The 27,457-nt window shown below is 32.3% G+C and overlaps 1 protein-coding gene across 1 annotated transcript in view; it reads left to right on the top strand.

Annotated features, from left to right (window-relative positions):
* Positions 1 to 14,592: 14,592 nt before the first annotated feature.
* The window catches only part of LOC105201278 (general odorant-binding protein 56d), a 36,234-nt gene continuing 23,369 nt past the window's right edge, over positions 14,593 to 27,457 (top strand). The window contains exon 1 of the mRNA XM_026140735.2: positions 14,593 to 14,744. Within this exon, the coding sequence (XP_025996520.1) occupies positions 14,697 to 14,744 (48 nt within the window). The 5' untranslated portion in view covers positions 14,593 to 14,696. The remainder of the gene's footprint in view (positions 14,745 to 27,457) is intronic.

Below are 27,457 nucleotides of genomic sequence, written 5' to 3'. Positions count from 1 at the left end.
GACGGAATGAGATAAGAGGTTTGCACCAAGACATAAAAAAAGTTTGAAATTTCCTCTTTCGATTGATATGGTTGATCAACTTTTTTGCTTAACTAGAATTCGAACGGCGCGGCAGCAAAGTTTTGTTAGAGTCAATGCGACTCATATAGTGTGTAAGTAAAACTTTTTTTGTGAGTATTTTACATAAAAAAGCTGGACAAAATACGTTCGAACAGGTCGGTTTGCGGATGTTACTTGCATATACTCTGTTTAAAGTTGGAATACTATAAAATGCTATAGAAAAGAGAGTTTTTCCGAAATATATCATGAAACACATCAATTTTCAATTTTAGACACGATTTAATCAAAAATACCTCATATTCGCCTTGTTACATATGTACATTTTTTAATAGAAATGACATTGATATAAATTTTTTTTTGAAAGTATGAATCTTTAGCTTTAAAACGCCGTATTGTAAAGTTTTTCAAAGTTTTTTGTTGCAAAAATATGATTTTTTTTTAAAGTGGATTTTTAGATGCCCAAAAATACCTCATATCTCTATGTTACATAATTATACTTTTTAAAAGGAATGACTTTGCCAAATTTTATTTTGAAAGTCTGACTCTTTAGCTTTAAAACGCCGTATTGGAAAGTCCTTAAACGTTTTTTGTTGCGAAGATATGATTTTTTGAAGGAAAAGTGGATTTTTGACCAATTTCTCATTTTTGCTTAATGGTTTTTCTTTTATAACTTCACAATAAATTATTTTTCAGCAATGCCAATTGTGCAGTCACACTCCTGAGATTTTAAACTTTTGTTTAAAAAAAAATCATAGAAAAATATTGATTGTAATCAAAGTTATAACTTCTTAAAGTTGAAAAAGTTTTCCAGACCCAAAAATGTGTTTCCGTATTTTACAGGATTGGTGTGTTTAAGGGTTAAAGTTAGTGTTTTTTTTTATAAAAAAGAGTGTCTAATTATTTCGTGCTGTGTGTTTGTTCTTTTCTTCGCGATTGTTTTGTGTGCTCGTCTCTCGTCGAGGGACGGGATCCGATAGCGCGCCGTGCGATAGCCCACCAACCAATCATTTTGATTTATCTAACCCAACCAACGGATTGCCAAACTCTAGGCATCGGCCACTGTGAGTGGTGGTGGGCTGTCGGTCCCGTGCGCCATCGGGATCCGCCCCTCGTCTAGCACAACATTTTGAAGGCTTGTCCGGCCGTTCTCGGACCGTTTTTAAAGATATAAAAACGAGCCATGGCAGAATCAAGAAAGCAAATTTGCACGCGTTCGGTGAAATGCCAGAGCTCTCGCGTGGAGATGGCGGAGACAGAAGCTGTCCTTCGTTTAACTTTAGAGATGCTGAGGAAGATGCGTGAGGAGTGATCCATTTGTCTTCAACGTCGGGAGGAGTTAGCGACGTTATTTCGTCAACGCGATGGGGAGCTACAACGTCTTCGGAAGACACAGCTAAGTCCTTCCAAAAATATTTATTTATGTGGGGGAGGTTTTGCTTAAAATGTTAGAGACGTGTTGTGTCCGCGTTGCTTGCGCGCGAGGAGTTTTCCGTTGGATGGTTGAGGCGTGTTGTATCCGCGTTGCTTATGCGTGAGGTGTTTTGCGTTGGATGAACGGGGGAACGCGTTGCGTTCGCGTTGTTTTGGCACCTTTTTGGTTGAGGAAAAAAATATTTTTGTCAAACCCATTTTACGGTTGTACCTACATTTATTGATTTCTATCGTTTTAATTGACGCATGGCGTATCGTTTCCTCTTAAAACTTTCTTGAGTAAATAGAAGATGTGGGAGAGAGTTACAGTTTTAGGTTGGAGGGAGACGTTCTCTCGTTCCTTTTTCTTGTTGGAGAGCATTGGATTGGGAATGACACGGGCGATGCTTGGTAACCCGTGGCAGGAGCCCGGGGTAGAGCAGGAAGTCGTCGTGCTTCCCTAGAAGTCCACGCTTAGGAGGACGGGTTCGGGGAATCGTTCTTTCTTCGGAAACTGAGAATGAGTTTTAATTCTTTTTTTAGAATTTCTTGGATTGGCACAAGCGAATGGATTTGCAACAAACTGTGTTCAGTTTCCCGAAGCAGAAGCCCGACTGAGAGCAGAAAATCGTCATTTTTGTTTGATATTGCTCGAAACGACGCTCGGTAACTTGTGGCAGGAACCCAGGGTAGAGCAGAAGGTCATCGAATGGATTGTGATTGCAAACGCGGACGACACTCGGTAACCAGTGGCAGGAGCCCAGGGTAGAACAGAAAGTCGTCGAGTTTCCCTAGAAATCCTCGCCTTGAGGAATGAGTTCTAAAGATTGTTTTTTTGTCAGGAGCTGAGAATGAACTTCGATTCTTTTTCTTCTGAATCGCAGAAGACGGACCTGGGACAAAAGCTCAGGGTAGAACGAAAAGTCATCGAAATCAGATTTGAGTCTTTTGCGGGAAAATTTTATCTTAGAATTTTATTTAAGATATAGAGGAAAAGAATTATTGATTTTAAAGTTTTTCTTTGCAAGGTTTTGTTATTTAGAATTGAGTAATCGTCGAATTTTGTTTTTTCGTTTTAGTTATAAAAATCTTTTGAGACGACATTCTTCATGCGGAGGATTACTATAGTACTTCTTTCAAAGAAGACTGCGTCGCCCCGAATTTTTGAGCCGTGGTTTTCCCCGTGAGACTGGGGGCAAATGACAAGGCAAGAACTTGGTGAGTTTTTCGAGACGTTAGGTCCACGGTAGATACCCCCACCTTGCCCGAAGTTTTTGAAGAAAAAAGATTCCTGAAGAGTCAATTCTTTGGAGAGGATTTCTCTGAAGAGGCTATTCTTTGAGAGAGGAGGATTTCTTCAATAAGCAAAAATTCTAGTAGTGTCGTTTGGATTCGAGGAAAAGTGGATCAGAACAGTATTCTTGTGAGCAGTAACACTCAGATGAGTCCTGGAGACGACAAGAAGTCTGATGGCATTTAAAAGAAAATGGTTGTCGGGACAACTTTTAAAAAAAGGGAGTAGTTGTGCCTGTTTGGCCGAGCTTGAGAAGCTGGCCAAAGATAAATCTATCGATGAGACAGAAGAAGCGCGGCCGGTTTTTGTTCTGTGTCGGGACGCGGAGCTGTTAAGCGATATTTGAATAATTCCGCTACCAATTAATTGTATATAGTCATTTAATTAAAGCCAGTGTTCTTTTTTATAAAAAAGAGTGTCTAATTATTTCGTCCTATGTGTTCGTTCTTCTCTTCGCGAGTGTTTTGTGTGCTCGTCTCGTCGAGCACAACAATATAGTATATTGATCTGATCTACAGTTATTTACACATATGGTTACAAAGTGTTTAGAGGTCATTATGAGAGATCAGTTCGCAGTGATCACGGAAATTAAGCAACGTTTACCGTAGTCGTGACTTGGATGGGTGGCCGCTCGGAAATTTCCAAAAAGAAATACCTGAAAAATTCTTTTTACTGAAAAATGTTTTTTAAAATATTACAAAAATATTATTTTGTTCATTGAGATTATGTGGTGCAATAATATAATAGTTATGCAGATATTTCGAAGAAAATATTTATAAAGAGTTTATACAAGACGTCTAATAGTCATTTAATTTTGATGACACAAAGACGTCTAATCGACCAAACTTTAAACGTCTACATCAACTGGTTTATTAAACGTTGATTAGACGTTTTTTCAAGTGAAGTTTTTTCACTGGAGTAACTTAGAAAATTATTATTTACAATGTTATTTAAGCGCTCGGGGGGTGGGGTGGGAATGGGGATAAGGTGGACCTCCCTTCGCGTGAAAAGTCGCAAACTCATGTGAAGAGAGCAATAAAGCTGTAGATCTTGTTTCAAGATTTCTATTTGTAAGTGGGATGTGTTTTAATTAAATTAAATTAAATTAATTAATTTTTTAATTAAATTGTTTTAATGCCTTAATAAAAAAATCTACATTGCAAAAAAACTAATAATTCTTTTATCCCAACACAATGTTTACTTTTTATTAAACATTTTTATAATATATTTTATAATTAACAGGGGGGGGGGACGAAATATTCATTACACCATCAAGTGTATACAGTAAATGTGGTATTGATGTAATTATTAATAAAAAAACATTTCGAATTTTGTGCACATTTTTATCACAGTGCATGTTCAGTTTGTTGCATTACACCAAGATGACTGATATTCTAACCTGTACAATTGCTAACTTTAACTATTGATATCTTGGTTCGCTTGGCAGAGCGACACTTTTTTCTGTCGTATTCATTAGTTTCATATGAAAACGCGTCGAATGAGTCTAATTTCATCAAAATCGGCGAGGAGGAAGTTTCCTTCAGTATTACCTTAGTTTCTTCAGTTCCTTCACGAAATTGTCTACTGGCTCATTTAGTTTTTGAACTTTTTTGCAAAATAAGAATTTTTTGTATATTACATTTTTCCTTGAGAGTAAGTATTCGTCAAATCTTTTAACTATTAGATCATATTTTTTTCTGATCTTCTTCACTAACAAGAGGAGGACGCGTGACTCACCCTGGAATTTCGACCCCAAATTTTTTTAATTATTCTATAGATAAAAAAAATTTACGGCGTTTGATCGAATAAACCTTAGTTTCGGAGTAATAAATTTGTCAAAATTGGCCATATCCGAAGTGCACCGCGGCGCGCCATATGAGTCTTCCCGGTACTCTCCTTCCAACCAGTACAGTTAGCTCCGCGAGTTAAGTGTTTGCTTCATAATCATAAAATCCGGATTTGCTTCCGGAGGTAGGCAATAATTTTTTTTTTTTTTAATAAGTGTTTTTATTTATGTTTATTTATTTTGATGATATTGATATAGTATGCAAATTTTTGAAATAGAAAATTTAATTCCTGAAAGAAATGTGTCTCGAAACGTTAACGAAATATGTTTCCCTCCGGACTTACGGAAAAATAAATGTGTATGCAATACTCCTTCATTTATTTATTGTGCAACTGTAGAAATTTATATGCTTTAAATGTTTTTATGATGTTTATCATCGAAGTAACTGTTCCGCATCAAAATAATTTAATTTTGTAATTAATCCGCAATACTTGAATAATTGAATTTTGTAATAAAGTATTCACATTTACATTTACAATTAGATGTTTGTTTATTCTTCTTCTACGATTAATTATTTTAAAAATTAGAATTTTAAAATACTTCAAATAATCATAAATGCAATAAACGGAAATGCAAGATTGCAGAATTTGCCAATCGTGCGAGCGGCGTAAGCATCGCATGATTAACGCGAGTATGACCATATATGGTCATCGCGAGGGCCTAATGCCCCACCATATTGGAAATACTGAAACTATAAGTTAGGCTGCCTAATTATGGGCAGTGAAAGATTCTTAATGTAAAGTACGAGTGGTACGTACGCGCCACGCGATAAGTCGGTCACCCGACACCCTGCGAAACATCCAGCGACCAAATGCGCGATAACACCTGATCCGTTCACCACGATTCAATTATATAAAAAAGGGAAATCATTTATATTAACGTTCGAGGAATAAAAGTGTTAATAAGAAAGTAAGAGTGTTATTTGCCACCCCGCGCATCCTCCTCCAAGTGTCCCTCTCGTGGGTTCCAACCCTTCAGACGGACCAAATCCCGAATATTTTATCTTGTTGCACTCACCGATATAACAATTTGGAGCTTTGGGTTTAAGAATCTTATTATTACTTTAGCACTTTGAAATACATAAGAAAAACCTGCATAATATTTTCGACGTTGAGTTAAAGAAAAATCCTGTGCTGAGTAATTTAATTTTAAGAAATATTTGGCATATTTTTTGAAATTAGATAAAAATTCCGATCTGATGACGCAATTCTGAGGTCTTACCCAGTGAGAAATGGTATATCAAATCGACATCAATTTGATGTCGATTTGATATCGAAATGTGATATCGATCCTCACATCGATTCCGGTGGTCACAGTTTCGATCATCGACATCGAATCGATATCAATTCGACATCAATCATCGATATCGTATTGACGTCGAATCGATGTTAATTCAACAAAATGTTTTATTGTACCCGCCAGGTATCGATCATGTAACTTTCCCTAGGGCGGAAAGGTGAAATCTTTCGCCGTTGAAGTTAATGGCAAAATTTTTCACTTTTTACCTTTCCGCTCTAAGAAAAGTTACATGATCACTACCCAAAAAATAATAATGAAATTGACATTAATTCGACGCCGAAATCATAAATATTCTAAGTAACAAGCTGACGTTGTTTATCGTCATTTTTGACGTCAAAATATCGACAAATAACGTTAACTAACCATCAGGTATACTTTACTAATTACAGTTAGATTAAATTAGCAGGGTGTACGGTTAACGGAAGAAAGGTTGCAACACACAATACATTTTTGTTGCAGGAGTAGACTGCGTAAAGACTGCGATGATGATTGGAAAATTAGGTCACGATATATTTTTTTATTTGTCCTCCATAAATATCAACTGGCTCCTGATAATATTCATATTGATAAAATTCCATTCTATCTTGTAAATAATTTTATTGAATCCAATTTATTTAATCAATTGTTTGTAGAGAAGGAGATATTATGGCTACTATGAACAGAACAACTACTCCTATTATTTCTATTATTAGGTGACAAAATCTAACAAGTGCTTATAGAATTATTCATTTAGTAGTCCGCCGTTTTCTTTGTGTGGCTCTAATATATCAATACATAAAGCTTACAATTGTTATAAGCCATTTTTACTTTTGAGCACTTCAACATTTTTTCAAGGTACATTCCAGCACATAATTACATATACTTCCTCATTGTTTTTAAACTTGAACACGTTATCACACGAATGTATGTAAACTCAAATGTTTTTTGTGTTATTTTACTTTTTATTCGGTTGTATACATTTCAGGTTATGCAAAGTTAAACAATAACATGAGATTTTGTTAATATAGCTTTTTAAAAGAAATTTTCATACAAAAATATTTTTTTAGATAAATTGATTGTCACTCTAGAAGTCTGCGTTCAGAAACATTACAAATATTATTTTCTTTGTTATTTAACGTTAAATATTATCTCTAATGATATCTTTAATGTTTCTAAACGCATGAAAATTTTAAACAATGGAAAATAAAAAATCGAGTAAAAAATATATAACTTTATAACAAAATATTGTTTTTTAAACTAAACTATTTTTTGAATTGATTTTTGGATTAGCTGTATTATTGATACTTATAGATATTTTTAATAAGAATAAATAAATATTTCTATTAAAAAATTTTTATTAATTTCTATTATTTATTAATTTTTTATATATTCATAGAAATTTTTTTCCGACAGGATTAAACTGATTTTGTACAATTAAATATACATTCATTAGATGTTCATGGATCATCACGAATTATCAGTTTCTTTACATAGGTATATACGATCTTAGAAGTTAAACACATTAGACGGCGATCACAAATTGAATGACCGTTTTTGAGCAAAAAAATATATGTTAGTTATACATATGTTAGTTGCAATTTGACGTAGTTAAGTTGTAGTTTTTTTTATCAGGAGTTAATTGTAGCATGACGTAGTTTCACTAAAAAATTTCTAGAAAAAACGCATTAAAAAATACAAAAATTTACAAAAGTGTGTTAATCTATCTATAAAAACATTTTTTATGTAGCATTTTTTAACTTTGTGTAGAATTTTATAGATTCTGACAGTTATTTTACAATAAACGTAAAATTTGAAAAAGGTCAACTAACAAGCATACAACACAGATGTATATACTTAATTAACAGTTTATTTAATTACAATGCGTTTTGGTTTTACTTAACCATCATCAATCAAATTTAACAATAATTCAAATTTACATTGATTAAATAATTTTATCGATATAAAATTGAACAAAAGTGACAACACAATATAAGACCCATAAAAACATTTTTAAGAATCTAACCAGCAAAATAGCTAAAAGCAAAATTAAAATTAAAAGTAAACATAGTAAGCCATATCAAAAATTGACACAATAAATATTATACAAGTATTAAGAATAAAATCAAATGTAAAATAAAATTTAAATTGATAAAATTGAAGTCCTCCGTGTCACAAAACTCCGAGGTATAAAACATTAAAAAAAATTGTTTTTTTGTTCCAAAGCAAGAAAAAGTAATCGACCAATTAAAATTTCGTTAAAAGTTATCCTTTTTTATCATTAATGTAAAATTTAATTTCTCCCTTATTTTTGAAAGCATGAAAGCTAAAATTATATTATATAATTAAGCAAATGTCCAAAATTAAAACAGTGTCTAAATCAATGCTATAGAGATACTAACTTTTAATAATCAGTCCCAGATTAAAATTTGTCAAACTGGATGAAAAGGCTTCTTACTTTCTCTACGTACTTTACTTGACTGAGATTGAAAATAGTTACGCACATGTCAAAAACGATTTACTTTGGAAATTGAGGTAAATAGAAATTTAAATTTTCTGGAACTTTTGAGGAATGAGAATGGCAAAATTGTCATATTATAGATTGGTATTACAAAAAAACTTTCTCCAAAAGATATTTATCATACTTTTCGCATCATTGTTGTATGCTCGTTAATTGACCTTCAAATTTTACGTTTATTGTTTTTGTTACATACGAGCCTGACATTAATATTATTTATACATTGTTTTGAAATTTTTTATATTATTTTTTTATGTTTCTTTAGAATTTTATAGAATTTTTTCCGCCAGAAATGTTTCAGTGTTTAAATTAAATGTTTCTGAAATATCTTTGAAAAATGTTGGTATTGTATGATTATTCTTCTATCTATAAATTCCTAAAGAATTATAATTCAAGAGATACTTTAAACGCATTAACCTTCGAATAATTATAAGAATTATAATTCAGGAATGGAGACAACTTAAAATGAATATTTTATCATTGTATTATCTGAGATCTCCTTTCCTGAATTCTAATTTTTATAACTATTCGATGATTAATCTGTTTGAAGCGTAGCTGTATACATGCAAAATATAATTTTTTAATACAAATTATTTATATATTATACTGTGTTTGACAGTTCCAAAACCGGTTTTGATTTCTACTAATATTCTTTTCGGTTGATGGCCTTGACCATTTGGACATTGATTCAAGGTTGTATAATTGCGACTGGTGACATCATTGATAAAAATTTCAAGTTGAAAATCCAATGAGAAAGCTAATCGTATCGATGTCGAAATGACGTTTGCCGAAATTAGCTCAATTAACAGTGCTGGCAAGAATAAAAAAACTCTATGTTTATTTTAATTTCAATTTATTTTTGAGTTACTTGAACAATTTGACATGAATAATAGATAACCACTTCTATTTTGTTAAATTTTTCTCCTGCTTGCATCAAACGGAACAAGCATGTCACTCTAACGTACTAATTCACAGCACATTACGTCGCAATGACGTCTTAACTCATGTTTGAAACTTGAGTGACAAGTCTTTATTACGTGTAATTAACATCCAAATTTCTAATGACAGCAACATTATAATGACGTGTATTTGTAAAACTTACGCGACAGGTTGAGTACAAATTATAACTTGAAATTGGTCAAATAATTTTAAGAAGTTAAGATTAGTTTATACTGTATTATATATAGATAAAATATCTTGCTAGACAAATAAATAAATAATTAAAATATTCAATCTCAAATTTAATATATGCATACCCTGGAATAAAATAATAATTAATCAAGGTCATACACGAGCGTTAGAGATTGAATAATTATAATATATAATCTATAATCTCAATTTTACATTTATGAAAACAAATTTAAGATTACAGACATTTCAGACTCGTTTTTTTCAGCGTAAAACAACACTTAATATTAATATATCAAAAAATCAACGAAATTAGACAAATCATAAATAATAATAATTAAGATAAGTAATATTTTTACAGAATACATTAAAATCCTCAATTTTTATCTTTATAATACATTACATTTATATTAATTATGTATAGGAATTAAAATACTAATCTTTAAAGGATGGAAAGTTTATTTTTAAAATCTTACACTTTTTTATTTAGTAATATTTATTTTAATTAATGCATTCCAAAATATGTTTCTAATATTTCAAGTATACTCTTAGTAGTTAATAACACTATGATGAATTTTAGATCACAATCCAGACAAAATAATTTTTATAAATTTTTTGCCGCTAAAAACAAATTCGTTAAAGAAATTACTCTATTTTACATTTCAGAAAAAATTGAATTTGAAAATATTAAAAATACCATTTTTGGGTATTTTTGATTCAAAATGACTTAAAATGTAACGTGATAAAACAATTTCATTTACGGATTCGTTTTTAATAATCTAAAAAGTAAAGTTTGTAAAAGTCACATATTGAATTAATTGTTTTATGCAAAATTTACAATTATGGATTAAAAAAAAGATAGATGATAATGATCCACTTATATGCTTATAACCACGTGTACGATTTGTTTATTATGAATCTATGATCAAAATTGTCAAATATAATACGTAATATGTATTAATATAAATAATCATTGTTTCACAAATAAAATGGTAAAAAATAATGCAATATTTATTTGTATTTTTCTCATAGAATTTAATGAAATAATACCATTAGATTTTAATAAAATCAAATTTTTCATATATTGTTTAAACAATCATTGTTCATACAAATCATATTTGACACATTTGATACGTTCATAATTGGTAATTTCAAAAACTAGAAATTGTTATATACAGGTGAGTATTTAAATTGCGTAAGCAGACCATTTTTCCTTTAACTATTGCAATTTTAATTTTTGTAAAACAGTTAATACAACACGTAAATTTTATAGATTTTTAATTGCTGGAAACGAATCCGTAAATAAAATTGCTCTTTCAAGGGAAAGCAAAAAAAAAAGTAAAAAATGTAGATTTCTTACTATTTCCGAAAAGTGTTTCAATCTGTATAAAAATTCTATGAAAAACTTTTTAGATATCTAATAATGATTGGTCAAATCAATGTCTTCATGCGAATCATTTTTAGCGGAATTCATTCTATCTTTGTTTTCATGAATGATAAAAATGAAGATAGATCCAAAAGCAGAAATGCAATTAGTTAAATTAGAAATGTAATTAGTTCTCTTTGCATTGTCTCATGGTTGAATTCATGTAGTACAATGTTTTGACCCAATGTTAACATTGTTAACAGTATAATTAATAATTAAATGTTTACACGTTGTTTACATGTAATTATTTATGGAATATTACGCGATTTTATTTTGTTGTTTTAACAATAAACTTACTTCAAAGAAATGAGATTGCAAACTATACAATTTACGGAAAGATAGATATTTTCAGATGCGCAATAAATTTATATTAAACACAAAAATCATGACTATAAATACTATAACGTCAGCAGTATCAAAGTTCATTATAATCAATCTTGGAGACCGCAAACTGTCCTTGTGCGCGTCTAGTATTGTACTTTTATTTCAATCGCTAGGATTATTCATACGACAAAACATATACGCAAACTAAAATATAGTAAAATGTCGGAACTATCGCGCTAAATGATCTTTTTATGACAGGAGAAGGACACTTATATTTAATTATCGTAACAATATTGTATACTGCATATGGAAGGAAATTATATAAAATTAGCTATGTAATAATGATAATGACATGTATGCAATGTATGTGTGCATATGTGTATGTAGTATAACATGAGATAATCGACTCTCAGAATAATCAAATTCTAATCGGTGTAACCACAATAATTCCAAGAAAATTGTATACCGTACTTTCCGGCAGACGATCTTTAAATAAAACATTTTTATTTCAATCATATTAACGAGAAAAATAGCAAATTTATAGATATATGATTAAGAAAAATATCGATTTTAAAATTTTCTTCTTAAACACGACAGAAAATAATTCTTAACTTAACGATCTTTGAAGAATTACCCATTTTGTCCTACATTCAATAAATATTTAGGAACATAGTTTTCAATAACAACGATATATTGAGATAATAAAAATTAATAACGCTCTTATAAACGTATTAATAAGCTTTTTCGATGCTAGATTTTGTATTCTATTATTTGTTATCGCCGTATCACGTTATTATTGTGCAAATAAACAATGAACGATTGTTATAATTATTTCTTCCTATCGTTAATAATTTATTATCTATCTTATATTTTTATCGCAGATAAAGGGAGGGATCTAAACTTGATTAATTTTGGCGGTGAACAGACATTATAAAATGCAGTTATTATTTTGAATATCTATACATTCATGTAACAAAGTTTATCCAGAAAACTTGGAAAATCTTTAAAAAAAACAATAAAGTATGTTGTTTAAAGTTTAACACTTAAAAAAAAATTTATTTTGTTTCTAATGAACGTTGATAGATTTCAAAACTAATAGTGTGTTTTCACTTAACATATGTTGGACATTAAATACTGTAAGAATATACTACCAGAAGATCTACAAATATGTATGGGATGTCCCACCTTGTATATTAAAAAGCAAATATATAGTTGCTTATAAAAAAATATGTAATTGTATATTGAAAACTACATAATTTTTTTAAAAGCAATTTTATGTTTTCTTACATTAATTGATTCATCCCATAATTCTGTACATAAAAGTATTAAGGTAGAAAAATTAATAGTTTTTGACACATTTTGTATTTTATGACAAAATATATCAGAACAAAGTATAAAATATCTTGTAAACTATCGAGTTCTCGATAACTTTATTACTTTTGTACATAGAATAACAAAAATCACACTATTTAAAAAAAACAGACAATTTTATTTTAAAAAATAACATATATTAATAATAAGATAAACTTCATACTTTTTTGACGCCTCCATCTAGGAAAAATACAACGTGACCAAAATACCTTTGAAACAATTTACTTTTGATCTAAAATATAGTTTTAAAGGCTTAGCAAAGACAGATTTTTCAATTTTTTGGCGGTTTTTTCCGTTTCTTTTCCAAGAGTAGAAAGATTTATTGGAAAAATTGACGTATATTCGTAAAACATTTCCTTCTTCTATAAAAAAAATAATTACGTTAAAAAAATAATACGTTTAATTGAAGTTTAATAAAATTAATATGTTATATTACAGTACAAAAGTCTGAAAGATGTTAATTGTAAAGACATTCGAAAGATGTCTTTACAATTACATCTGAAGAATACCTTTATGACGACTTTTAAACGTTTGTGTTGTCAGAGATGTTAAGCAATAACGTTACCTTCAAAATATTACAATGAATACATTATGAGTAAGTATACATATATGTATATAACATAATGTTTTACAAATATCCTGTAAAAAAAATGATATAACATTTCAAAATTGGAAAATTTTATAACGGATTATCTATTGTTATGGAAAGTTATATGTGATTTATTGTCTTCAGATCACGGTTTTTTGTTACTACAGTAAATATGAATTTACTACAAAATCTAGTGTATAAGTTTTACACACTTAAGTGCAAAGAACCGTGTAGTCACTTTGTATGCGTGTAACTTTTGTAATTTTACACGCCTAGATATGTATCAATATTAAATCATACATCATAAAATTTAAAATTGAAAAGCGTCGTACCATAGTGATTTTCTCACTATTATCAGTATTAAAGTCATTTTATTTTACATCATATGATTTTTTAATCCTAGTCATATATATTTTCGAGTATTTTAATTTTCAAAATTTGTCACACTTTGGAGACGGACAAAAATGAAAAAAAGAAATATAAAAAATTATATAACAGAAGAAAAAATAAAATTTTAACAAAAATAAGGTTACGTAACTTCCTGGATCACATTAATATAAAGGACATTAAAAATTAAATAGCAGGTCATGTATATAACAAGCAAAACAGCATCTTTTCACAAAAAAAATTCTAGCGATTAGAAAGAAAATGGATTTTATTTTTTGTATTTTCAATAATTTCAGAAAAAATTGATTGAAATAGAACACCTTAAGTATGTACTTATGAATCTTCTTGATAATGTATTGTTGCAGCATTTAATTTTAGTTCAATAGGCCGGTGTTATGTATGTATAAAACATATCATTTTACTATGTTTTGAAATCTTTATTAGAAACAAAATAAATTTTTTTGCAAGGCGTTCAAATAAACTACTTTATTCTTTTCAGATTTTTTAAACTTTAATAGGTAAATAAGCTTTCTTTCATGAATGTATAAACTTTTAAAATAATAAGCATGGAGAAACCAAGATTTTAAAAATGTCCGTGCACGGCCAAAATTGGCCGTTTTTTGATCCGTTTCTTTTAAAATCTTCTCTTCTTATTTCGGTTGCTTTTTATAACGTTAATTTACAAAAAAAATGTGAAAGTTTACCAGTTCGTTATTTGGTAAATGGAAAAAAACTCGTGTTTCTTTATTGCTGTTGATATGTTTACTTGATACACCTCTTAAACATCTGACAAGTCTTACGAAGAATGGACTCTACTATTAGTATTCATCGCAGAAAATTAATAGTAAAATTTTAAGATCTGAAATGCATTTTTTTGCTATTATTGCCATGATGTTTCCTTGAAGGAATAACGAACGTGCTTTGAATATTCCCCCACGCACAGTACCAGGAGATCGTCAAGGAGACTAGTTATTACATCACAAACTATAAAAGCTTAGAATACTATCTTGTGATTAGCCAGTAACTCTTTGATCACGGACTAGAACTCCATCGTGCCAAAAATTCAACATGAAAGCAATCATTATCGTGCTTGCCATTTCTTTTGTTGCTGTTTTGGTAAGATTACATCTCTGCTAATAATTTGTTTAATCTATTTTTCTACAAAATATTCTATTGTTTTTTATCTAAACAGTCTTCATTATTTGTTTCAATTCTTTTATATTTATTATTTTATTTAAATTAAATAAATATAAAAAACATGCCTGTAAAAGTCGGCACGGATTTTGGTGTGCAATTATTTATTTAATTAATTAATGTTTAGGAAAGGTGTTTTTTCACATTAGAACGCATGATATGTGCAATCATAAGCACAAACTGACTTATATTTTAAGTCTTTTTTAATATAAAATTTTTATAAAATTGATATAAGTAAATTATTAAGAATGCTAATTATTAAAATATTTATAACCAATCATGGCTTTCTTAAAATTAGTATAAATTTTTGTAATTATGATTAATAAGTAAAAATAGTCAAGTATATCTCCCTTTGATATTACAAGATCTATTACATTTATTATATCTCGAATTAACCCAGGAAATGTATTCAAAATATTTAAAATGGATAGAAATGGATTCAAAAAATCAAGAATTTAGATTTGGTAAGAACCACACAAATCAACTTCTATCTAATTAAAGTTCAAAGATTTCTTGAATCTCTTTTAATCCATGGAACGAGATTGAAATAAATTAATTTTTATTTTTTCAATCTAAAGGAGTTTTTGCAGGTCATCCAATTCATTTTAATCCATGACATAGGATTGAAATAATTTAATTGTTGTCTTTTAATCCAAAATGTATTCAAATAAATTAAAATGGATTACAAATTTTCAGGCTTGGGTAGTAATTAGTTAAAAAGTTAAAAGTTAAGCAAAAAGTTAAAAAGTTAATAACTTTTAACTTAATTTAATTAATATTAAATGTATTAATTTTTAACTTTAACTAGTTCTTTTTAAACATTAACTTATCAATTTTTTTCTACGTTAATTTTTTTTATCTGTCTTATAAATGACAATATAATACATCAGTATCATCCTCAGCACTGGTAAAATAAATGTTTTTAGTGCAGGTAGTTTGCTATTTGATGACTTATGACGAAAGTAAACCGATCGTTATTTTTAAATAAAGCTCTTATTTAAATTTAATAATTACTTTAATAATGATAAATTTTAATAAGATTATATTTTATCGATATATCATATGTAAGATTATATTTTACATTATACATGAAATTGTATTTTTAATAATTTAATTACAAAATGTAAAACTTGTAAAAGAATATATATTTATATATAAAAAACAATATTTCTGTTTTACTTCATAGAAACTTAATTATAAATAAAAGAAAAAATTTATTTGATATTTTATACTATAACTGTTTGTTATTTAAAATAATGCAATTTAAAAAATTACAATATTCTATCTATAAAATCATTATTCTATCTACAATATCATTATTTTATGTAAATAATGATTTTGAAAATTAACTTTTATTTTAACTTACATTAATTTAATCGTAATGTAACTTTAACTGAGTTAATTTTTTATTTGTATAACTTTCAACGTAACTAAATTAATTTTATGTGCTATCAACTTTAACTTAATTTAGTTAAGAAAATTTATTAACTTACCCAACCCTGCAAATTTTTAATTTATTTTCACTTACTGGGAAGAGTGTTGAATCCAAATTAATTTAAAATGTATTGGGTTGTTCGGAAAGTAATTTTGTTTTTTCCCAACAGAAGGCAATTTCACACTTAAGCTGCATAATCATTATATATATATTTTGACAGCTGATATAGTAGAGCTTGCTTGTGAAAAAGTTCGATTGATTCTACGCAGTAGTTTTTGTTTGGTGCTCTATCAAATATGGAAAGTAAAAAGCAGCATTTTCGGCATTTTTACTTTTTTACTATCGAAAAAGTAAAAATGCTGTTCAAGCAAGAAAAAAATTATTCGATGTGTATGGACCCAGGGAGAAATAATAGGTCGGATCGACGTCAAATTGACGTCATTTTGGCGGTCCAAATGAGATCAAATTTGACGTCGACATTGATGTTAATATGTTCAAATTTCAATACCATTTGGATATCAATATCAACTTGTATAAAACATTTAATAAATAATATTAACATCCTTTCGGTATTATAACTCAACGAGAAATGACTTATATCAAATCAATATTGAAATGATTTTGATGTCAAATTGATGTCAATTTGACGTCGAAATGATTTCGATGTTAAATTGATGTCAATTTGACATTGATTCCATTATCATTTCCCAGGAATCATTTAATGGACTGAAAGGATGAAAAAAAATCATGCCAGAAGTTAAAACATTTGATTAAAAATTCATTTTATTAAAAAATATAATATGAAAAAAATGTGCGATTAAAACCGGTTAAAAAAGAAAGTAATCCAAATCGATCAGGATTCCTGCACCAAAAACACAGTATATACAGTAGCGCAACTCTGTGTCGGCACCTTTGATATGTATGAAGCGCAAAATGAAGTTCGCATGCGCGAAGTCAGCAAGTACATACAGTACCGCCATCTATACTTTCTTCTCACTCTTTCTCCTATGTTTCATTTTCTCTCTTTTTTCAAGTCATTGCTAAAATAAATAAGATTTAATAAGAAACATGCAAATCAAATTGTTCATAACGTAAAACAAGAAAAAGTAAAAAAATTGCAAAATGTTTTACATATATTAATGAATAATAACATATAATTATGTAATATTGCATATTGCATTTAGCAAAAAAAATTTTATATTCATATTTTAATATATTTAATAATTTAGGAATTATGAAAATAAAGAAATTAATAAAGGAATTATGAAAAACATTTTAATAGAATATTTATCAAATAAAATAAATATATTAACCAATAAATATACTGTTATGAATATTATATATTTTATAATAAATATTTTTTTTACAATTAAAAACCAACAAAAGTAAGTACATTTCATTACAAAATAATAAGTTACAATTAGTAATTTTGATTAAATTTATTATTATATAATTATCCGCAAGCTTATGTTCGTATTACCATTAATTATTTAACATTGTTAAAAAATAGTAAATTAATACAAATAAGTATTTTAATACAATACAATAACATTTACGTATCAACATTTCGCTTATTAAATTACAAAATTAAAATAAATGTTAATATAATTACAATTATCTTTAATATAAATCATTGTAAATACTGTTAAAAATACAAAACTGATATAATTCAGTAAAGTAACCAATGTACGCAATATAACATTCTTTAAAACTTATGATATTTATAAAACTATAAAGTTATAATTACTTTAATATTTATTATATAATATTAATGTTGTAAGCCACAAATTGTAAAGTTGTAACTCTTCCTTTTTCAACTCTATCAATTGCCCATACCTCAGCTACTCAACCCATTTCAGTATGAATCAGAGAAGTAAAGAAAAAAAGAAAGAGAAATACTTTATATTATTAATTACAAAAAGTTTAATTTATCAATCTTTTTACGCTCACAAGTTTAATTTAATTGTTCTATTCAGTTCTTGTCTTGGCTTGAATATTCAGTCTTACAGAAATAATTTAAAATTACCAACAATTAAGGGAGACCGGGGCAAATCGTTAGACGGGGTAATTCGATAATTGGAAATATCTTATTATGGGTACATATTAAAAATTTACTTTAAACACTGTAAACACGTCCTAATGTAACGATGTTGCTAACAAAGATTTTTGGTAACGGCGTCATATTGAAGTCGTAGTAGTGAAAAATGTGTTTTGCGACAGTCGAAGTAATTTCTGATAGTCGGCATTTCTTCGAAATTTAAATAAGATAATAAGGTTTTTTTGAAAACTTTGAATGTAACGTGTTCAGTTGAACGTATTTGAAACATTTTGTGTTTACTTTTTACTGTGTGATGTCTATTTTTGTCGATTATACGCAATAATGCGCACAGTTGATGTTGGGGCTATTCATAATACCGAGCACCGGGGCGATTCGTTAATACTGATTGCAGCGCCTAACCTAAGTTGGGTAACCCTAACCCTTCGGCTGTGTTACGAACGACTGCGCTACGCAGAGTTAAACATTGAGGTAAAGTTCTTCATTGATTTAGTTCAAACATGATAATATTGTGTCTTTTAGTACATAGAACATGAATATGAATATAAAATCGTCGCTCTTAAGCAGGTAAAAAGTTATAAAGCGTTAAAGTTTGACACTTGTGAGGTTAAAAAATCTGTCACACCAATGGCATAAAAGAACATGCGAACGTGTATGTTTGCATTTGTTTTTTGTATACCTACATCCTTTTTTAAATAAAAGAAAGTCTTAACAACAGTTTTTTTACAGACTTTCAACTTAAAATACAAATTTCGGAATATTCCCGGACTAGTTACGAATTACCCGGGCTTGGGGGTATTCTTAATTCTTGACATTGGTCGACATTTTTATATGTACTTTAAAGCAAATACATTTTCATGTTCTATTTATATCGGCATTGTGAAAGGGAAGGTTCAACCTTTCAAACCGGCTTATGTTTTATTTTAATTAACATAGGATTCAGGAGACACAAAAGAAACAAAGGTCTAACGATTTGCCCCAATCTCCCCTATATAATTATATAAATATACATATTTAATAAACTATATCATGTATTATACGTATATCGCAGCACACAACATGCAATAAAATAAACTTTTAATTCCTTTTTCACTTCTATCAATTGTTCATACCTCAGCTACTCGGTCCACCTCAGTATGAATAACAGATATGGTAGAGAAAAAAAGAAAGAAAAACGCATGCATTTATTTAATATAAATATGTAATGCAAAGCAAGAATGCAAGAAATAGTTAACACAAATATGCATATTATAAAAATAAGATTGTGAATATATAAAAATAATGAAATTAGAATAAAAATTGTTAAAAGATGTAAAATATTTACAAGTTTCATATTCTTTTTACTTACACTTTTACAAGATTTATTATGGTCAGATAATGTATAATAAATACGCATACGTAGAAACAGTTTTATCAAAAAATCTACAAGAAAAGCTGGACATGGCGGTTCAAAAACGACAGTTTGCGCAAATTGATATAAATAGCCGCCAATATTTTTTTTAAAACAATTATTTTTAAAATTTGTTACAAAGATTTTTTCCAATTTATGTATCTAAGAACAAAAATTATTGTTTGCTACGTGCAAATTTCCAAATTGATTGTGCTGTTCATTAACATAACTTCTAAAAGAACAATATAAAGTAGTATCATCTAATATAGTCTTATTTTCATTTATATATTCTATACATGCATGACATGAATGATTTTCGATACATTTTTTGATTAAATATCCGCATATACAGGGTGTCAGGTAACGATCGCCCGTGGTTTCGTGGATTGATAGATCAAGTAAAACTGAGCAGAAAAGTCCTTTACCATTTTTTAATATTTGCCATAGTTAATGAAATAAAAATTAATAAAGTCTGCGAATAAGCGCGTATCACCGCGCGCAAGGACCGCCCGCCGGTCGCCGAGACGTAGGCAGCCGCGGCTGTAGGCGCGGCGCTGTGCGGTGAGGAGGGAAAAACAGCTACTGCTTTTCCTTCCTCACCGCACAGCGCCGCGCCTACAGCCGCGGCTGCCTACGTCTCGGCGACCGGCGGGCGGTCCTTGCGCGCGGTGATACGCGCTTATTCGCAGGCTTTATTAATTTTTATTTCGTTAACTATGGCAAATATTAAAAAGTGGTAAAGGACTTTTCTACTCAGTTTTACTTGATTTATCAATCCACGAAACCACGGGCGATCGTTACCTGACACCCTGTATATTTAAATGCATTTTCCTCTGACAGATCCATAGCACAGTAATCATGATTTGGGATATATAAAATTTTAAGCGGCGGAGATGACATAATTTCTATACATTCAATAAAATAGGTGTTTTGCTACTAATAACATTTAATATTTCATCTTTATTTTCGCTACAATTCTGTGCATCTGAGTATTGTAAAAATTTCACGCTAAAAAGTTTTTTAAAAGCACGTTAAAACTGTATAGCTGTTGGATTCAAACAATTACCACCTTGTTGCCTTATAGTACCAAAGAAATTTTCTAAGCAATCTTGATTTATTCGACGTGTTTGAAGAAAAGGAAAATTGTAAGATTTTAATCTATTCCATAATTGCATTAAGCTTCTAATTGTGATCTGTCAGGATTGAAAACATTTAACTTTCACGCGCACACCGTTGGCGTTAACAACATTAATATGTTTTATGAAACATAACATTTTGTCTAAAAATTGTATTTGTTTCTCACTTCCAGTAAAAACTTTACCATATTCTTTCGGATTATGTACACTTGAGGAATTTAAAATATCAAACAATTTGTCGAAATGATCAATTAAATCTATCGTGCCAACAGCTTCACTCGAAAGCAAACAGCAAGACATTTGTGTGCACATGCCAACAGCCACTCGATTACTGAATATTTGGGCAGCAAATTTCACCTTCATTTTGTGAAAATTATTCGGTTCTACATGATGCTTGGATAACTTAAAAGCCATTTTCATCCATTGTTTGCTGTCTCTATTGTAAAATTCGACAACATCAGCTCAAGAAGCTTTTTTATTATTAAATTCAAAATTATATTTTAATAAAATATTGCGTATAGCTTTTATTAAATGAGGAGTATCAAAAATATAAAATACTTCCTCTTTATCTACTATATATAAAGGTACTTTATTCCTTGCGGAGTACACTGCGGACCTCCGCTCCGCTTACAAAATTTAAACTTCGCAATTTTATTCCTCGCATCCCATCCAACACCTGAGAGAGAGAGAAAGATCATTCATCCATCCATACATCCACACTCATTCTCCGGACCTCCGTTTCCGCCGCATTTTCCTCTCTTCCTTCCACACTCTCATTCACACCCAACCACTCTCCTCCCTCCCTCATCTCCTCTAATCTCCTCATCCAAATCTCTCCCTCCCCATCTTCTCCCAAAACTTCATCCACCATCTCCTGCCATCCTTTTTCAACCCCCCAATTCGTGCATTCCTCCCATACGTGCTCCCAAGTTTCCATTCCCCCTCCACATATCCTACACTTCCTTTCTTCATCCCCTTCCCAATATCTATTCCCCATCATCCCGTCTCCTAACCTAAACTTCGCCACTCTCTGCCATCTTTGTTCCTTCCATCGCTTCTTTAGGTACTCTGGCACCCCCTTACCTTTCACCCTACCATACCATAAGTTATATCTCGAGCCCCTAATTTTCTCCCATCTTTCCTCCTCCTGCCACCTTCTCTCTCTTGCCACTACCTTTTCCCCCCCTCAGCTCTCCCCCCTCTCTCATCTTTTCTATCTCAGTTAGGTTCCAGCTCTTCTCCTCGTAAAAGTCTCTCCTTTCCTCTTCCCATTTACCCACTACTTTTCCTACCTTCGCCCTGTCTCTCATTTCCTCCAAACACAACCTCGCCAGCTCTCCTCCTCCTCCTTCTCCCAGTTTCTTTTCATAGCTCCATGCCCTCAACCCTGCCCTCCCCCTTAACTTTTCCCTCTGCATTTCCTCCCTCACCATGTACCCCGGCGTGTACCTCCCAACCCCCACAATCCACTTCAAGAACCTGTCCTGTATCCTCTCTACCTTTTCCCTTTCTTTCCACCCCCAAATTTCTGCCCCATAGCTAACCACCGTCCATACCAACCTATCAAATAACCACATCCTTCTAGCCCAGTTCTTTCCAAATATCCTCTTTCCTATTCCCCATACTTCTCTCATCACCACTGCTCCCTTGTTAACTCTCTCCTCTATATGTTCTTTCTGACCCCCATTTGCCATCATTACATACCCTAGGTATTTGTATTTTCTCACCTCTTCTATCTCTCTTCCTTTCCATTTCCACACCATCTTTTTCTGTCTTCCGCCTCCCCTTCTACACCTCATTATTTTCGTCTTTTCTACATTGACCTCTAGTCCCTTCCGTTCTATGTATCTTTCTAATGCCTTAATCATCCCTTTCATCCCTGTCTCCTCCTCTGCAACCACTGCCACATCATCTGCATACGCTAGCGAGTATATTTTCCTTCCCTTTACCCTTACTCCTCCCCATCCCTCCCTCTCTAACTCCTCATCCAAATCCGCCAGCAGTATCGTGAATAAGCAGGGTGCTCAGAGGGCACCCCTGTCTCACCCCTTTCCCCGTCCAAAAGTTTTCCCCTACCTTTTCCCCCACCCTCACTCTACTTAGGGTCTCCTCCAGTATCTCCTCGCACCTCACGACCAAGCTTTCTCTAACTCCCCTGTCCCTCATCATCTGTATGAGGATTTCCCTATCCACCGAGTCAAACGCGGCTTTCAGGTCTATATATAGCACTACCATCTTGCCTTTCCTTACTGCCACCCTCTTGTTTATCATATAATTCAGCACGTAGATCTGATCAATTGTGCCTACCCCTCTCCTAAACCCCGTTTGACTCGGTGGGAGTATCTCTTTCCTCTCCACCTCCTCCCTCAATCTCTCCGCAAGTACCGCTGCGTACACCTTGTATGCCGTCTGCGTTAGCGTGATCCCTCTATATTCTTCAACCCTCTCCCCTTCCCCCTTTTTCACTATCGGCACTACCACCCCTCCCTCCACTCCTCCGGCAACCCCTCTCCTCTCCACACTCTGTCACATATTTCCCATAGCCATTCCTTTATTTCTTTTCCCCCATATTTCCATACTTCATTTACGATACCATCCCCTCCTGCCGCTTTTCCCTCCTTCAGTTTACTTACAGCCCTTGCTATTTCTTCCCTACTGATATCATCTTCCACTCCTTCTCTTCCCCTCACCTCCCCTCTCACCCTCCACTCTACTCCCCCCAACACCTTTCTAAAGTGTCCCTCCCATTCCCTCATTTCGATCCCTTCCGTGACTCTCTTTCTCTTTCTCCTCCCCCTATTTACTACCCTCCAAACATCCCCTTCCGTTTTTACACTTTCCAATTCTTTCTCCCATCTTTCTCTTTCCTTCTTTTCCTTTCCTTACAATGTTCTCTATATCCTTTCCTCATCTCCTTATATTTCTCCCCATTCCCTCCTCTTTTCTTCCACTTTTTAAACTCTTCCCTTACTTCTCTTTTCATATTCCTACATTCTATATCCCACCATCCTCTCCGCACCTTTTTCTCTTCTCTCTCTACTCTTTCCAATGCTCCTTCCACTCTCTTTTTCAATTTCCTCCAATCCTCCTCAATCACCTCCGAAACATTATCCCTCTTGCCCATGTATTCCTCAAATTTCTTCCTTCCCTCTTCCGTCTACACCCCTCTTCTTTCTCTTCCTTTCCCTTTCCTAATCCTTTCCTCCTCCTTCCTCCCCCCTTTATGTACACAGTTAATGGCTGATGATCCGAGTCCACCCAGTCTTCCACCTTCATCTTTACCACTTTACCTCTCGTATCCTCATTTCCGATTACATAGTCAATTACAGTCCCCCCCTTCCCTCCAGTATATGTCCATTCTCCCTCCTCATCTCCCTTTATACATCCGTTCAGAATTGACCATCCTAATTCCTTTAAAAACCACACAATTTCTTTCCCTCTCCATTCATCTTCCCATCTTTTGAATTTCTCTCTCTTTCCCCTACCCCTCCTTCTTCCTCCTCTCCTATACCTCCCCCCTCTCTACCCGTTCTCGCATTAAAATCCCCCCTATTAATATACTTCCCCCCTCCTCTCTCTCCTCCATCCACTCTCTTAATTGTCTCGTTTTTTCCTCTAAATCCCCATTCACGTATACACCCACTAGTTTCCACCATTCTCCCCCTAATTTGACTTTACTCACCTGTAAACCCACCTCTCTCCTTTTCCTATTCTCTTTTCCTCTTTCTATCCCATCCCTAATCCCTACAATCATCCCCCCATTGCCCTCCCTTTTTTGCTCTTTCTTCCCGCTTCTTGCACCTCCCAAATGTATCCCTTCGGTAACCATCTTTTCACCCTCTCCCATCCTTTCTTCTGTAACCATGTCTCACTCAAAAACATCACATCCCATTTCTTCAATTTCTCCCTAAAGTCCTCCTCTTTATTTTCCATGCCTGCTACATTCCAAAATCCTATTTTATATTCTTTACTGTCCCTCCTTTTTCTATTCCTCCTTTTATCATATTTTCCATTTCCCTCATTCCCATCCTTCCCCCTCTCTCCCACCCCACCCCCCCTTTTAAAAACCTCTTTCCCTTTCTCCTCCTTTCCCCCTCTCTCCACCACTCTTGCATCTCTTCCCCTCCATTCCCTTAATTGATCTTTGATCTCATCCCATATCCACTATTTATCCTCAATCCACATTTTCATATATCCTACTCTTACCTTCTTTCCTTTTCTTCTATTCCTTTCTGCTTCCCTCTTTATCCACCACTCTACCCTTCTCTCTTTTTCCGTCAAGTCGTCCACGATCCACTCCTTCCTATCCCTCAGCTTCATCTTTCCCTTCATCACATCAATTTTCTCCCTCACACTCGCTAATCTCACCCATACCATGATCCCTCCCCCTTATCTTTATCTTTATCTTTATTCCCTATCCTCCTCACCCCTTCCACTCTCGCTACCACCCCCGTTGCCTCTACTATCTTTTCAATCTCTCTTTTTAATTCCTCCTTTCCCTCCTCCTTTACTCTTACCCCCTTTATAATTATATTCCTTTTCCTTCTTCTCCCTTTCCCCCTTTTCCCTTTCTAATTCTAGTCTCCTCATCCTTTCTTCTAGTTCCTTCGTTTCACTCTTTCCTCTTATCTGCATCTGCTCTATCTCTTCTACTTTATCCTTCTCCCTTCCTCCCGTCACCTTCTCCGCCCTTCCCCTACCTTTCTCTATATCCTCCACTCTTCTCTCCAAATTGTCTACTCTTTTCCTCATTTCCTCCATCCATTCCCTCATCTCCTCTCTACCGTCCCTCAATTCTCTCAATTCACTTTTCATTTCTTTAAAACCTTCCCTCACCTCCCGTAACAGCTCCCTTAGCCCTCCTTCTTCTTGTCTTACCGGCGATCTCTTTACCATATTGCTCCTCCTAAAGATTTCTCCCTCCTCTACTCTCCTCCCCCTGTTCACCCTTCCTTTTCTCTCCTCTCTTCAACAATTCTAGCAGTGGCGCACTATTTGATCTTTCCCTCATAAGACTTTCTGCCTTGCTCGGCCTTCCTACTCTTCTCTTTTCCTCTCCGTTCCCCTCTACTTCCTTTTCCCTCTCTTTCCCTCCCTTCTTTCCTTCCTCCATCTCGTCTTTCTTCTAACCTGCCAATTTTCCTATTTAAAATATTTACTAGAATGACTTTTTTATATTTAAGATTATCACTTTTAATCTAAGAAAGCAAATCAATTAAGTTTAGGAAGTGTAAAAATACCAAATTATATGTTAAGATATTATATTGGATACTCAGTAGATTACACCAATTCAAAATTTCCCGCGACTGCACTAACTCTCTCCTGCTATGCTTCTCACTTCTACCGCCCGATGTCGCTACCCTCCCTCTTTTCTGCTTCCTCTCTTTTCTCTATACCTACTATCCCTTCTAACCTCTAAGTCCCGTCCCAACCCTACTATCACTCCTGTATCCCTATTCCTTTACCGCTGTCCTATCCCTTATTCTCCCAACTCCACCTGCTACTTCTCCGTCCCCTCACCCCCTCACACTCCAATCCTGCCCTTCTTCTTCTCAAAAACACACTCTCACCAAACACTCTTACAAACACACGACTGTCACTCTCGCTACCGGAAACGGAAGTCCTCCTCTTTATCTACTAAGAAGGTAGAATTTTGTGTCGAAATGCCCAGTTCTCGAGATAGCTGTATAAAATTAGACCCCATATCTGACACCAAAGCATGCACTATAGCACCACAAGTTCGTAATTTTATAATAATATTAAATATTAGGTCTTTTAGAACGTTGCTCCGACATGATGTTTCTATAAAACAATAGCATACAGGAAGCTTCCAATTTCCCGCAATACTTCGTGCCATTACAACTAAAGCATTTTTTGCAAGTTTCGAACATTTTTCAGAACCTGTGTCTTCAAAACCAATAATTTCATCTCGCAAAACATTATAAAATAAATGAGCTTTTAAACTTATTTTGTCCACGCATAATATAAAAGGTTTTTTTATTGACGGTAATGATTTCAATTTTAGAGTTACAGCGTCAAAAATTTTATCATTAATTCCTGGTATGATATTCTAAAATTGGGTAAATAATTGAAGCAAACGCACTGAAGGCAAAGCAAATTCTTTAATTAAATTTTTATAATTACGTGGGCTCGAAAAATATAAGGATAAAGCAAATTTTTTAAAATCAATATCGTATCGTCTTCCATGTTTATTTTTTGTCAGAGCATCGATCTGTATTATTAACAATTTTTGAAAATTTCCAGAAAATAACTTACTGCCTAATTGTCGAATGTTTGTGATATCATTTTCTTCTGCCACTGCCGATGTAACCAACTTCTGCTGCTTCAATTTTTTTCTCAGGCGTCGAACGGTTTGTTGTAATTTCTTGTTTTCTTTTCTTAATTTTAAAACTCTTGATTGTAGTTTCTTCTTTCGTGAACTTGAATGTAATTCCTCTTTTTGTGGATTCGATTTCTTGACTGCTGGACGTGCTCTATAACATATCCAAATATATTAGATATTAAATATAGCAAGAAAGTAAATTTACAAAAAAAGTTTTACAAATAAAAACATTAATAACAAAATAATTTGTAAATAAAAAATATATTGTCTTTGTT

Source organism: Solenopsis invicta, chromosome 16, assembly GCF_016802725.1.
Source record: "Solenopsis invicta isolate M01_SB chromosome 16, UNIL_Sinv_3.0, whole genome shotgun sequence".
Lineage (NCBI taxonomy): Eukaryota > Metazoa > Arthropoda > Insecta > Hymenoptera > Formicidae > Solenopsis > Solenopsis invicta.
The sequence above is the reverse complement of the archived record's forward strand: the minus strand, read 5'-3'. Positions and strand labels throughout refer to the sequence as shown.